Source organism: Vipera berus, assembly GCF_964194415.1.
Source record: "Vipera berus genome assembly, chromosome: 3".
Taxonomy (NCBI): Eukaryota; Metazoa; Chordata; class Lepidosauria; order Squamata; family Viperidae; genus Vipera; species Vipera berus.
The window spans coordinates 55942641-55957243 of record NC_138204.1 but is presented as its reverse complement, the minus strand read 5'-3'; the positions used below and the strand labels follow the sequence as shown (position 1 = coordinate 55957243).

The window sequence follows — 14603 nt, the reverse complement described above, 5'->3', positions numbered from 1 at the left end:
TCGGGCTATTTACATATTTAATTACAGGTAGTCCTCGCTTACCGAATGATGTTCTAGCAACCATTTGCAATTAGTACTATGCTGAAAAAAGATATTTATGACCAGTCTTTAAACTTCTGGCTGTTGAAGCATATCCACAATCTCTTGGTTGTGAATCGGGTGTGCGGCAACTGGCACATATTTATCACTGTCATGGCAATCTGTGGGCACATGATCACCATTTGAAACCTTCAAGCCAGTTTCCAACAAGCAAAATCAATGGAGTAGCTGACAGGAAGCTGCAGTCATGTGGAATTGACATAAGTTAAGCATGGTCATGTGATGGTTCACTTTATGGCTGTGTCACTTAGTGATGGAGCTGCTGGTCTCCATTTCAATGGGTAAGGGATATCTACAATATATCTTAGCACACCTGGCCTGCACTGTAAACTTCAAACTAAAGTTTTTTACAGTTATGCGATGCACATATTTATAAAGACATATAGTATGTACAAGACAATGGCCTGTTCAATTCCATTCTCTTTTCAAACTGGATAAAAAAATGCTGAATATGTTTTTGGGAAATAAGGAAGACTACACTGTCTAGGGGGCTGGGATTTCTACTTTATTTATCAGCCTTTTTTATTAATGAATTCTTATTATATGTCATGGGGCATTTTGTTTATTTTATTTTATGATGCTATAATTGATTGTAGCATGTTGTTCTACATCTATACTGCACTTACTTATAAACATGCAATTCCTTCTCTTTCTCAAATAATTCATTATAACTCATTTCTCCCCTTTTTCCAGTACCTTGTATAGGGCAAATGTTCGGACTGTGTAAGTTGCAAGTTCAACTGTATCCAGCAAAGTCACTTGGATCAATCCGTAGGTCTCTGTACCACGTCCAGGCCAGTATTGATCACATTTCACCTGCAATAAAAACCCAAAATTAATGGATAGTCCCTGGAATGTAACTTTCATTGGGTTCCATAACATAGATTGATACTCTTCTCCTGTTGTAATTTTCAAATTTTACCTGTATCTACTAGAATTTATTGACTGACAGAAGAGGACATATTTGGGAATAAAATACAGAAACACAAAACACCCAGACTGCATTTGGCCAAGACATATAGAGAAACTGAATACTTTTTGTCATATCTTACACCTCATTTTATAAGAGGCCAATATGGCTAAATGACCAGGTAGGGAGCAAAGAAAGATACTTGATGTTCAGAAGCAGGGATAAGAAGCAAGGATGCTAATAGATATAAAAGAAAGAAACTGAGAGAAATGGTCAATTCAAAAGCAATTTCTTTCCATATAATTTTCTGTCCTTTCCCTGCTCTTCGGAAAGATTGGTATCTGTAGACAAGCATACTCATTTATCCTCTTCTGAGGGTGAATATGGAAAGCCTGTCTGCAACCTGTAATCCTTTGCTTGGGATTCTGCTCAGGTTCCTAACATAAGGTCACCAGCTTCATTTTTCCTCGATATTAGTTATGAGAGGAAGGGTAGTGCCTTACGTCAGCAGGATAGTGCAGGTGCCTAACAGAGACTCACAGCAAGAGAGCTTGACCAAGAGAAACTTAAGAAGCTGAGCAAGAGCAACAAGCTCAGGAGTGGAATGGGTTTCATCCCTTTGCCACAAGCCCAATGCATGTCTGGTCTATGGTGCACACAGGGAGAAGTTCATTCAAGGGATAACCAAAAAGGCTACTCTTGGCTGAGGTCATTAGTCTCCTTAGCTGGGAAGGGCCAAAAAATAGGAAACTAATCAGCCTTTACTTTACTCTGTTTTTCATTCATACCTCCACACCTGCAATTACTGATCATCAAAGCCAAAGACTAAGATGGGAGTAGCAGCATGTATTTTGCTCATAACACAACTACGGATATGCCTGTCTAAATCCCTGTCTTTTCTAATGAGAGAAACTAGCCTGTTCCAGGTCAGGTGGAAGTAGCAAAACATGGACTATATTTCTCCATGTCCAACTGTCATATTTCAAAATATTCGTGCATGCTAAAAATTTCCCAAACATATCTGGCCATCTGCTTTTTATTCTCCTACATTTCTCTCTGTCTTGCCTTTTTACACAATGAATCAATATTTGATTAAAACAGGATAAAATACTCTGCCCAAGAAACAGTAAATGTAATTATACAGGACGCGTAGAGAAAGTTAACAACAGACTAATTGGAAATCAATGACGTTCTGCTTTTTAATAGTCAACACTTTTAATGGGTGAGCCTTGTAATCATTCCTGGATGAAAAATGAAAGAGTATCCTAGAACGTAGAACAGTTCTACTGAAGTGCACTTTGTTTGCTGTGATTATCTGGAATTCTGTGTTCAGCCTGAATGGCTAAAGAGCTTTTTACACATGTAACAGACGATATACAGGAAGGAAAAAGTTGGGCTAGCAATGATTTGAGCAAGGGCCTTCTTTTCCATTCTTTCTCCAGGGAAATTGTATTACTGTCTATATACAAGCATAAAACAAACTTTGAAGTAATCTATCCCAGGATTTAATAGAGAGCCCTAGCTGGTAATTGAAAATTATTTATTCATGACCAGATAAGAGTCACTCACATTTTCTGCCAAATTTACTCATAATGTTTATGCCCCATTTTCAAGCTCTGTAAATTTTATGCTGAAGCTGATGCAGGATGGCACTAAACCAGATAAGAGAGCCTTTCTTCTGGCACTGCTCACTTCTCATTAATGTCAGGAATGCTCACAACCTGGAAATTCATTTACTGCTGGCAGCCCAGTGGTCCCTCAGTTGCTGGGAGAATAAGGAGGCTTCCACACAGAGCTTAAACAACCGGAGAAGAGTTAGTTTAATACACAACTCTACCAAGACCCATTCTAAAGCTTGCACTCTGCAAAGCAGGGGAAAGTCTCTAATTTATTTGGACTTGTATATTTATTAAATGCTATTAGAAGCTAGAATAGAAACATGGATGAGAGATACCCTGAATTAATTTTGCATTTAAAAGAGCCTTAGTGGATTTGGACTCCCGGACTGGAGACTATATTATCAAGCAGCCATTTTACTATGGCTTAAAGAATGGATTACGTTGAGAAATAAAAGACTATTGTACCTAGAGGGGCATGACCTACAAATTGGTTGGCATGGCTTTCTATGGTACGAGAAAAGTAAAATACATAGATACTTCTAAAATCGCTTTATAAGGAATGTACTTCTTTTAGAATGGGAAAGAATAAAGCAGAAAATCTGTATTAAACTACCCAAGTGGCTTTCAACAATGGAAGCTTTTGCTTACCCAAATGTAATTAACTATGACAAAGTCATTACCTACAAAGATATTCTAGATAAGAAAGGAAAATTGAAAGACAGACAAGACTTACATTGACAAGGTATTGACTTAGCATGGTGGCCATATTTGCGAATTCAAACAAGATATAGAAAAGATGCAAAGACAATGGGATTTAATAAAGAACAGACAGAATTTGATCAAATATTATTAAAAACAGACAAAAACCTGATTAAGAAACTTTATAGATTTCTGCTAAACTTGAAGATGGAAGAAGAACAAGCAAAAGATACAATGATAACATGGATAAAAAACTTTGGATATTCTATAGATTTGGAAGACTGGAAAAAATTATGGGATAGAAATATTAAGTTGACTAAAGCAGTTTCATATAAAGAAAATTTGTATAAAATGTTTTATAGATGGTATATGACACCAGTAAGATTAGCTAAACATTTAAAAATACTTCGAATAATTGCTGGAAATGTAAACAAAGGCCAGGTACCTACTACCATATCTGGTGGGTATGCCCTAAAGCAAAAAAGTTCTGGCTTAAAATAATACATGGTTGGAAAAGATGACTAAAATACAGGTTGAATTTAAACCAGAACTGTTTCTGTTAGGAATATTAGGAGCTATGTATGAGAAGGAGAATGAGTATCTAATATTGCATGTATTGACAGCAGCAAAATAGCATTTGCCCAATACTGGAAAAATGAAAATCTACCAACTGAGGAGATTTTAATCAAGAAAATTTTAGAGTGTGCTTTAATGGATAGATTAACCTTAGAGATTAAAGAGAAAGAGGATTCAATTTATTTTAAAACATAGGATAAATTTTACCAATGGTTAAGAAAATGAACTAGCGAGAAATGAATGTGATATGTTATTTTGAATATATATTAGTAAGGAGAATGATATGTATTGACTAATTGATACCATTTATGATTATCATTTAGCATATATATTATAGCTATTTACTGTTATATTAATTAGTGTTAATTGAACATATGTACCCGGACAATAGTCTGTTTGCTAAAGCTTGAAAATGTTATTGGGGGGCAACCCCAATGTTGTTCCCAACCCCATTCCTACCCCAATCCCCATCCTAACCCCATCCCAAATCCTGATCCTTACCCTGGTTATATACTCTTCCTAACCCTATAAAATTCAATAAAAACTCTTATATACAAAAGAGCCTTAGAGATGGCATATACTACTGATTTTGTTGCCAACTGCAAAGACACTGGATGTAGAAAATGATCTGCTGTTTGTAGGTTTTATGTAGTATACAACTAAAAATGATGCCACTGTCATCATGATAGGATTTTTGAGTCATGAATACCAAGCAGCTCACAGATCTTTTTCCAAGACTGTTGCTATTTCACAAGATTTGGAAAGTATTTGAAGCACTGAACTCCAGAAATACCAGATGTCAAATGTTTAAGGCAACAATTCAAGGACAAAGCTGAGAGAGTGGCTGCACCTGTTAGCATTTGTCTGAAACAGCTTTCAAAACTCCTGGGTTGGGAAGAAGCCCTCATGCTTGGAGATAAGAAAAGGGTCAAGCTTCAATGAGCACTGAAGAGATGCTCAAGGGTGTTTAAATGCACCTCCTCTCATTAGAAAGCTCCCAGGAGCAGGGATGAGGCTTTTAGTTCATGCTTTACTTCCATTCCTTCAATGCCTCTTTGACTGGTTCCATTCTAAGGCTATTATGATTCCTCAGAGACAAGGTCCCCTAGGTGGGGGGGGTTTCTATTCTATAGGAATCACATTTTATATCTGTAAATACTAGCAAAGGGAACCAGGCCTCTAATGAGTACTAGTACGAACTCTTGTTAAGTGAAGAGGAACAAATGGGTAAACATTCTCCCTCCACTATTTGGCTGGGTGGGTGGGCAGGCTAAGTATGTCACCTCAAGAGTGCTACTGCATCCTCCATCTCCTAGTAAGTAATTAGGAGAGCGAAGGATGGGAAGTGTGCTACCAGAAGATAATGTGAGTTTCAACAGTAGCAAGGCAGGAAACAGAGACAGGTGCCCAAAGGGCCTTACAAAACATGTTATCTTGGAGAAACACACTCGGGGGGGGGGACATCTTCTGATAGCTGGGCAACCCCCAAACAAAACTAGCCGGACTTTGGATATTCATGTATTCTGACACGCACCAAAAAAGGAGAGGGGACTATTTCTCTTTTAACTCATCTGCAAACATTATTCTAAACACAAAGCCCTCTTCTAGACTAATAAAGTCTAATTAATAAAGTGCAAGCAAATAATAAGGCTATTGCTTAAATGCAATTATGCAGCAGCAACTGAAGTGCTTAAACTATTGGAGCTTATGGGGCATTCACAACGTACCTCAAACTGTTTAAGACACAAAGCTGTCAGCATTTTGCTATGCCTAAAGCACAATCAGATGTCACATCAAGAAACTAGGTCTTATTTTTTATGTTTGTAATCTATTTCTTGCCACTGTTTTGGCAGAATAGGCTTATTATAATGTTTATCTCTCGCCACCCCTTTCATCTTCACCACACACAGAGTAATGTTCTGGACGACCGCACATCATTTTGCTCACCCCACCTTAAAAAAAGAAAGGGTACCACTGCAGAACATGCATAAAAGATGAGAAGAAAAACCACAGCATATATGGACTATCTTTAGTTGAATAAATCTTAAAAAAAATAGGGGGTATTTAGTTTGGAACAAAAGATTACTGATGAGGGATCCAAGAGAGATTTATGAGATTGTGACTGATGAACAATTAGAAAAAAAAAAGACCTCACAGAAAGCTTGAAGTTACCTATTAAAGATGAAACGTATGCATTTATATATTTAAGTGAATTTAAAACATATTTTTCAAAAATGCATAGCTAACTTATTAGAACACCCACATTAGAATGTTATGATGCCACATGTACCAATTCTTTTTTAAAATTAGAATATATTAACAAATGAAGGACTGAACAATAAAAGGGCACTAGTCAAGACACCCTAAAGTATATTATTTTGAGTAGTGTTTGCCATTCATCAGCACAAACAACACTTTTTCAACCTGAGTTAGAAATACAGGCTCTTTCCAATGTGCTCTTTGCAGTTCTGTAGTATTTTTGTAACACAAAGACTGGCATTCCCCTTTCAGTATTAATTCAGCAAAGCTTAGGATATATGGTTGCATGCATTGCTCTCCCTCCATACATATCCCCCACTTTTATTTAACTACTCCCTGAATATTCCCTATCTCTATTGCCTTACTCAAATCTATTTGACTAAAGAAATGAGTGCACCACAATCCTGTGGTTGGCATGGAAACGTAATATATTCTGTGCTCATTACAAGAGATGCTATCTTCTGAAGAACTCTCTGCCCAGGATCTCCAATTGAGCTCTATGTTTTGCAAGGGTATTCTGAAACATAGGCATCTTCTATTCAGATACCTTAAGGCAAATAAATCCTTTTTACACATTCAAACTATGTGCACGGAAGACAGAATTTAATATGGCTATAATTTTTGGGTGCCAGACACAGCAGAAGACACCTGCAGAATGGCTTATACATAGAGATTGCTTCTGCCACAACGTCCTCCTTGGGTTGAAAGCAGCTACCAACCAACAGGAACGAGTAACAGATGTTTTATTCCATGCAAAGAAAAAGTCAGCGCTGGGAGTGAACTGCTCCCAGCGCTTTACATAGCCGTTCAGATTCGTAGCCCCACCCCAGTCCGCAAGCCAGCATTAAGTGGTGGGAGGACCACTTATTTGGCAGTTCAGGCCCTCCATTTTCCTCCGGAACAGGCATGCAGGTCCGGCAGCAATGTCCCGCCGTTCTATGCTTCGTGGCCTGAGCTGTGGGGATTTCCCTCCCCACAGCCACTGCAGGGAGGTCCATGCCTGCAGCCACGAGGATGCCACTGGGATTCCCCTCCCCACAGCATGATGCTGGATAGTCCTGCGCCCTCTGCAGAGTGTTCCCGGTGGCCTGCTGGTTTCCCAGGGGCAACCCAGCTGGTGAGGAGAACAGGGGAAAGACGGTGACCCTGGAACCGGCCCTGACTGCTCCGGAGGGTTCCCGGCATTGCGCTGGCCTCCCGGCGGCAGCTCCAGTCAGTGAAAAGAGCAGGAGGGGGGGTGGCTGGTGTCCTGGCAGCGACCCCAGCTGGTGAGGGGAATGGGGGGGAGCCGGTAAGCCTGGAGCCGGCCCCGACCGCTCTGGAGGGTTCCTGGCGTTCCACTGGCTTCCTGGTGGTGGCTCCAGCCAGTGAGGCCAGGAGGGAGGGGGCGGGCCGGCATGGGGTTCTCCCCCTCCGTTGTGTGTCTGGCCCACGGGGCTCGACAGCTTCTCTCTACCACAAATGACCATACATAGATTACACAACCCTACTCTGATGATATGCTTCCTAGTCTGTGGGGTCAATTATGCCAAAAGTGTGTGATTTGCTACTGCAAATATATTCCCTCCCTCTCCTTTGATTGCTTTTGAATTTCACAAGGAGTGAAATGAACTCAAGCCATTAATTCCCCCAATTATTCATACTGAGATTCTGTTACTTATATGGGATTCTATTTATAAGAATCTTACCCTGGCCCTTCCGATTATGAATTAGCCATAGCATAGGTGACCACCTCATAAAATAAATAATTCACTTAAGAACTAGATGGAAAAGGAAAGTCCATGATGGATGTGTTGGTACCATACATTATTCCCCTTCTTTTTCTGCAATGTTGCACCACTATCATTTCCCCAAAGATTTGTCATTAGAGTTCAAATATATAAAGCTGCTAATATTCTTGTTAGCACTGCATTTCCAGTATCAACATGGACTACAACTCCGTGAATCATTTATGGTCTGTGGGAGAGACCAAGTTTGTTCATACCCGAGACTTTTCCTCCAGTCGTGTCATCATGACGATTGTTGCTGTACGTTGCTCCCATACCATTCTCCAGAAGTCACTGAGTGTCTCAGGCAGTGGCCCTTGTGTAGCAATGTAAGCGTTCTGTTTGCGGTAGCCATCAATGTAATTGGCATTGATATAGTCACTTCCAGGGACCCCTGCATGACAGAAAAAGGGCATGAATCTTCAGGAATGGGTAAGTAAAGAGACAGCCAGAATCCTGAGTTATTCAGAGAGAGGGTAAAGATTATAAGGAAGCCGGTGCTACACTAACATTTGACTTTAATTCTATTTGTGGGGTTTTGATTGATTTTAATGTATATTATCTTACAGGACTCCAGTAAGAGTGCAGAGGTTTATAAATGCAATAAATAAGTAGCTCTTGACTAAATGCAAATAGATGGGGAATACATTTTAATGGATATTTAAACATTATACAAGAAGGAAATAGTGTGGAATATGACACACATGCTCAATCATTCTGGAGACAATCATGGCCAAAGTAAGATTTATGCCATTGTTTTTGTGCCTTGTTAATGCAACAGCATAAAATCAAAGGTTAGTTATTAGATGTTAGGACAGTTTTTCAGTCTAAGTCTCTTAGAGAACAATATTTCTAGAATTACATTTGGAAGAAATGAATAAATAGCTCTTTCAAATAAAGGCAGAGTTGGTTTTGGAGTACCGGTACATATTCCACGAAGATCACAATTTTGCAACCTGACATTCATTTTGGAATTAATGGCTTAAAATAAAAAATGATAAGGACATCTACTAGGTTACCTTCTACTTCTAATGAGTCACATCTTTTTCTTTTCCCCAACCCAGTTATTGTTTTGTCCAAATACAATATTACAACAGACTGAATGAATCAAATGATTTGGGACTTGAGTGCTATAAATTTAAGAAATAAATTTGATAGAAAACTTAACTCCTGTCCTTACATAAATCCATTATAGTGAAAATATGACGACAAGGAGTTACACTATTTGGGAAATCATAGTGCAAAAACAAAGGGATAAATAAAACCAATAATGTTGCTCAATCATCTGGATCTAAAACTTCTAGATATTTATTTTATTTTTTATTTATTTTAATTCCATTTATATCCCGCCCTTCTCCGAAGACTCAGGGCGGCTTACAAGCTTAGCAGTAGCCTTCATTCTATGTATATGCCTGCTTATTAGGGCTTTCACACACCCCCCCAAGCGGCATTATTACAAAGTCAGCTTAATTGCCCCCAACAATCTGGGTCCTCATTTTACCTACCTCGGAAGGATGGAAGGCTGAGTCAACCTTGAGCCTGGTGGGATGCGAACCTGCACTAATTGCAGGCAGCTGGTGTTACTTAAGGAGGCATTAGCCCACTGCTCCACCAAGGCTCTTTGTGTGGCAGTAGAAATGGCTGTCTACTTATTCTTTCATAAAGATGTGCTTAAAAAATGCACACTCTGAAAAATGAACTTTTTAGATTGACAGGTTAATGTCCATACACTGATCAATTCAGTAGTGAACAATCTTTGGATCAAAGACCTATATATAACACAGTGTGCTATAAAATAACACAAGTCTTAAAAGAATGTATGAGAAAACTTTCTACTATATATATGCACATTCTTTCATGTAAGATTTTCAGGTATAAGTAGGATGTCGAGTCTTGAGGAACATGTTTAATAATTATCAAAAAGTACGGAGTCCTAGTGCCCATTCATTCAGCTGCATCAGTTAATCAACCTAGATTCTTGACAGTGTTGCAGCTTTATTTCTGTCTTATGTTTTGTAGTCAAAGTTGGATAGATAATTGATTCCACACTACAATGCAGAAACTTCAAAACCTCAAAATCTCATGTCTGATGCTGCAGTTTATTAGTGAAAGTAGCTGTTAATAATCTTACCATCAATGGAGGTCAAGATGACCCGAGAGTGGTCATAGGCAATCACATTTGCATAGCGATTCTTTGGTTTGTTCACTTCCAAGTTGGAGTTCTCCCAGGTGAACTGCTGCCCAGGATCAATGGACTACAAGGTAAATGATTAAAAAAAAGGAAGGCTAAGTGTCTTTTCTCATTTCTCTCTTTCTCACATACACACAGCATATTTATTACTTTTCCAACTATTATACATTTCCTCAATGTTGAAACAGTATTGAATAATACACTGAGTAAATGTAAGTAAGTTTCATATGAGTCATCTGATTGATTCAAAGAATTTACTTGCTAGGTGGGACATTCAATCTTGTTACCACTTCCATCTATGCTAGAGACAATACCCAACAGTAATTTTAAGAACAGGCCGTTTGTCAGTTAAATACAACATTTAATGTTTATTTCACATGAATTCTCTAATATGTAAAACCTGAAACAAAGATGTGGTATGAATTGAATACTGTCTCATATCAGTAAATTTTCATATGAAATATAGCTAAAATATAGTATAATTAGAACTTTTTGATGCCTAAAGGCTAACTTTCCAAATATCTTTAAAAAAAAAGAGTTAAGAGTAGAAGCGCACAAGTACGCAGGCCGCACAAACATACACAGACACACACACCAAGAATTTCTCAGGAATGTAATGAAGATGTGATGACTGAATTTATGAATACAGATCAGTGGACATAAAAAATGGACTGTGTGTGTATATGTATTTATGCATACATGGAAAATGAACTGCTCCCTTGCAACCTATCTCATAGCTTTACCTGACTTGGCATGGCAAATATTGAATATTCATCCTGGAATAAGCATCTTGGAATGCACTATTGGGTGGGTGTAAATCATCTCTCCCAACTGCTATTCTTTCCCCACAAATCATTTCTCGCATTACTTGCCAGCAAAGAAACGACAATCCGGGTCCTTAGATCAATATTTGCTGTTCAACATTTATACCAGAACCAAATCCCTTATTTGCTTACCTCAGCTACTATAAAAGAGAAGTATCAGTCATTTTTCCAATAAGCCAGAAGATTATATGCCAGGAAACTAAACAGCAAAAAAACAAAAATGACAGCAGAAACACTAAGGTAGAAACCCAAGTAACAAAATCAACTACCGTCGTCTACATTTAGGTTATTTCTAATATATTGAAAGAGGTCTGTGGGCTGTGTACAATTCCCGAGGACTATTTGTAGTCCTCCAACATTGCATGATCAGATTTGATGGCAAAGTATCTACTTTGTGGCACTGCAATTCTTTGGGTTCCCTTGCTTAAAGTAAGAAAGGGATGTTTCTGTGCGATTTCTGCCTCCATTTCCATTTTACAAAGCCTAAGCCTCTGACCAATTCTGAAATCTTTAAAGATAGAAATAGGAGCGAATCAGGCCTCTTCTTTAAGGGCCTGATGTTCCCTTAACATACACACATGAAGGCTTATAAGTCCCTCCAAAGTGGATGGAAAATCTTGGCACTGCCAAGCTTTATTAACAAACAGCACACGTATCAGTATCAACAGAAGGAATGATGGCCAAGTTCAAGATATTAAAGATGCCTTTCTGGAAAAATTGAACATCTCCACATCAATTGTAAAAGATTTCCATTTCAAGGAACAGCAATTGGACATATAAAAGGGATTTTCACAACTTCAGCAAGAAGGATAGAACATCGTAAAGTGGCTAATAAATGGTTTGGGAAATGCAAGAAGAAACCAAACTATTATCAGCATAATAAGCAGGCAGTGCAAAGTGACAGACCAATTTTTATAGCTGACTGTCGTCATATGAAGCACATCTCCCAACTGATAGAGACAGGTCCAGGGGTGATTCTAGATAAAACTTTTATAGACAAAGCTGTATTTTATCCATGGAATTTTATGAAGGGTCAGCTAGGTCATTCTTCTATACTCAGCCAATATTTCCCTGTTGTCTCTTTCTAATTCTTCTAATCCGCAAAGAGGGAGGAAAGAGTGGAGTAACAATGCATTTTTTTCAGCCAACATGGTGAGAAAATAAACAGCCAAGATATGGTTAGATGAACTATGGCAAATATGGATTCATTGGAAAAGTCTCTCCTAGCCCTAATCTAGTAAGATTGTGAATCTGACTATGAAAAATTATAGCTATTTATACCCCTATCATGCTATTCTTTTTATGGTAATCAACATTACGTAAAGATCTCTTGAATGCACATATTCTTTGCCCATTCCATTTTTAGCTTATAACAAAATGGCAGTGTTTGTCAGCACTACAGAAAGCAGCAAACAGTCCAAAGTTGCTTGGAGCTGTTCATCTTATACTTAGGTAGGTTTGTTTTGTTCCAGGAAAAAAAAATCCATCCAGGTTCCTCATAAAAGGAAGTTCCCAATTTGCAAGAAATCTATGATAGAAAACTTTTGCTCTTGGACAGGCATTTCACACCTTCAAATTAGCACAAAAAATGGAGGCCATCTGAAATCTGACATTATAAAGAGCGATGGACAGTTTAAAATAAACTAATAAATAATTATAATCCAAACTACATTTCAGTAGTTGTGATATTATATAATAGGTTCAAATTCAGAACTTTTTCATTTTGTTTCCTAGATGTTGAAAAACTTCTGCAGAGACTTAAGAAAAGTTACCCTGTCTCATACAAATTTTTATATTCAAGATACCTGATAGAACTGAATTTCATTTTTCCGAGTATGTAAGAAGTGAAAACAACCCTCACAGCCATTTCACAGGCCTTTTTCAAACACAGAAGGGTTGGGACAGAAGTACAAAACTCACCTCTGTACTAAGTCACACTAAAATTGCTGCAATGTGTTGGAAAAGTAAGGGAAAAGTGGCACAAATCAACCATCTATCCCCAATTCCCAGCAATGCCATTACAGCAATTGTCTTGCTGCGGAGAAAGTGTAAAATCCTTGACTATTCTGTCATTAACAAGCCCTTAAGAAGGCAAACAGATGAGAAAGGCAGGAGAAGGAATCCACCTGGCTGCAAAGAGGTGCTAATTAAATATGCCTGCAAATGAGTGACTCATTTAGTAGTGAAATGATTTAAACTCTGATGAATTAACGTGCACCTGTTTTCTCCTTAGCACAAACAAATGAGTAAATAAGGCAGAGGGTGCTTAGAATGCACCTGAAGACCATTTGTGCTTGTTTTACAGATGGGTCACACCAAATAACTACCTTTTGTTTGGTGGGATATTCATTTTTAAAAAAAAACATTTGAACACACAATTCCTTAAGCTCTCATCCCAAGACATGGTTTTAACAAACCCAACATGTCTCTTAATGACAGCAGCTCTTTGTCAACACAACCACTGACCAATATCCAATATCCAACCATGACGCTGCTCAAATGAGAAGTCAGTCACAGGACGTTATTCTTACAACCCACAAGAAAACTTTCTACTAAAGCAGCCGAGTTTTTGGCAACCTATACATAATTGAATAAATAGACACACTGGGGGAATGAATCCAGATACATGCGTGCAAAATGCAACTGAAGATTTCACAACCCCAAATGCTCCCAGTCATAAAAGCTTGTTGCTACTGGTGTATTATTCCATCAACTTTCCCAAATGAGATCCTGCCTGCCTGCCTGCCTGCCTGCCTGCCTGCCGTGGGCTGAAACGCATGTCCTGTCTGCAATGCAGAAAGAAAACAAGGGTGGAACAGCAGACTTGTACTCTGGTAATACGGAACTGCTCTCCTATGTGCTGAAGCAGCATCTGAGGGAGCTCTAAGAAATGCCAGCAATCTTGTTCTGCTGTCAAATGGGGGGAAACTAAGGAAACTCTGGAAGAGAAGGTCGGGAGGCTGTTTGGGCAGAAGGTAGAGAGCTGTAGTGAGGCACAGACCACATTTCTCTTTCTTGGCTATAGCTGTCCCCACAAAACTATGTATTTTCACCTTGCCTGAGCTCTGAAGGGCTCCTAATGCTGTGGCAGACAATTGCAAGGAAGGGTTAGAAAATAATTCAGGGCAGATTCCCAGGAGCATTTGATAGTGTTATATGAACATTCAAGGGGTAATTATAAACATATTGTCTCAGCAGGTGGTTGGGAAATGGTAATGTAGAGCTATCTATTGCCTTCACAGTGTTATCTCAGAAAGAATCAAGCATGCAGGACATACGGGGGTGTTACAATTAGAGTTTCCACTCTAATGGAATAGAACAGGGCTGTCAAACTGCCGGCCCACCAGCCGGTTGCATCATGTGGAGGCCACGCCCACCCGAGCTCCGGCAATCTGAAAAAAGTCATGACATGTCACGTGACACAGCGAATTTGACACCTGTGGTATAGAACGAGAGAAATATCCTGAATAATTTTCCCTCCTATTCCATGGTGGCAAGGAATTAGAACCAGCAACAGAAGCAGTGATTTTCAAGAATTCATCCACTGCAAGCAGTGCTGTTTGATAGACAAAAGGCTGCTGGGGATTTAGTTCAAAAATTCTTATGACAATTTATGCACATTCCATTACATAAGAATACATAATACTACAGGGATTGCCT

At 38.8% G+C, this 14603-nt stretch overlaps 1 protein-coding gene across 5 annotated transcripts in view; it reads right to left on the bottom strand.

The window, feature by feature from the left end:
- Positions 1-14603, bottom strand: part of PTPRF (protein tyrosine phosphatase receptor type F) — a 528476-nt gene that overhangs the window by 13377 nt on the left and 500496 nt on the right. For all 5 annotated transcript variants that reach the window (XM_081322272.1, XM_081322271.1, XM_081322273.1 and 2 more), the window contains 3 exons: positions 10060-10183; positions 8147-8322; positions 796-915 (listed from right to left, as the gene is read on the bottom strand). In XM_081322272.1, coding sequence (XP_081178398.1) covers positions 796-915; positions 8147-8322; positions 10060-10183 — 420 coding nt within the window. The remainder of the gene's footprint in view (positions 1-795; positions 916-8146; positions 8323-10059; positions 10184-14603) is intronic.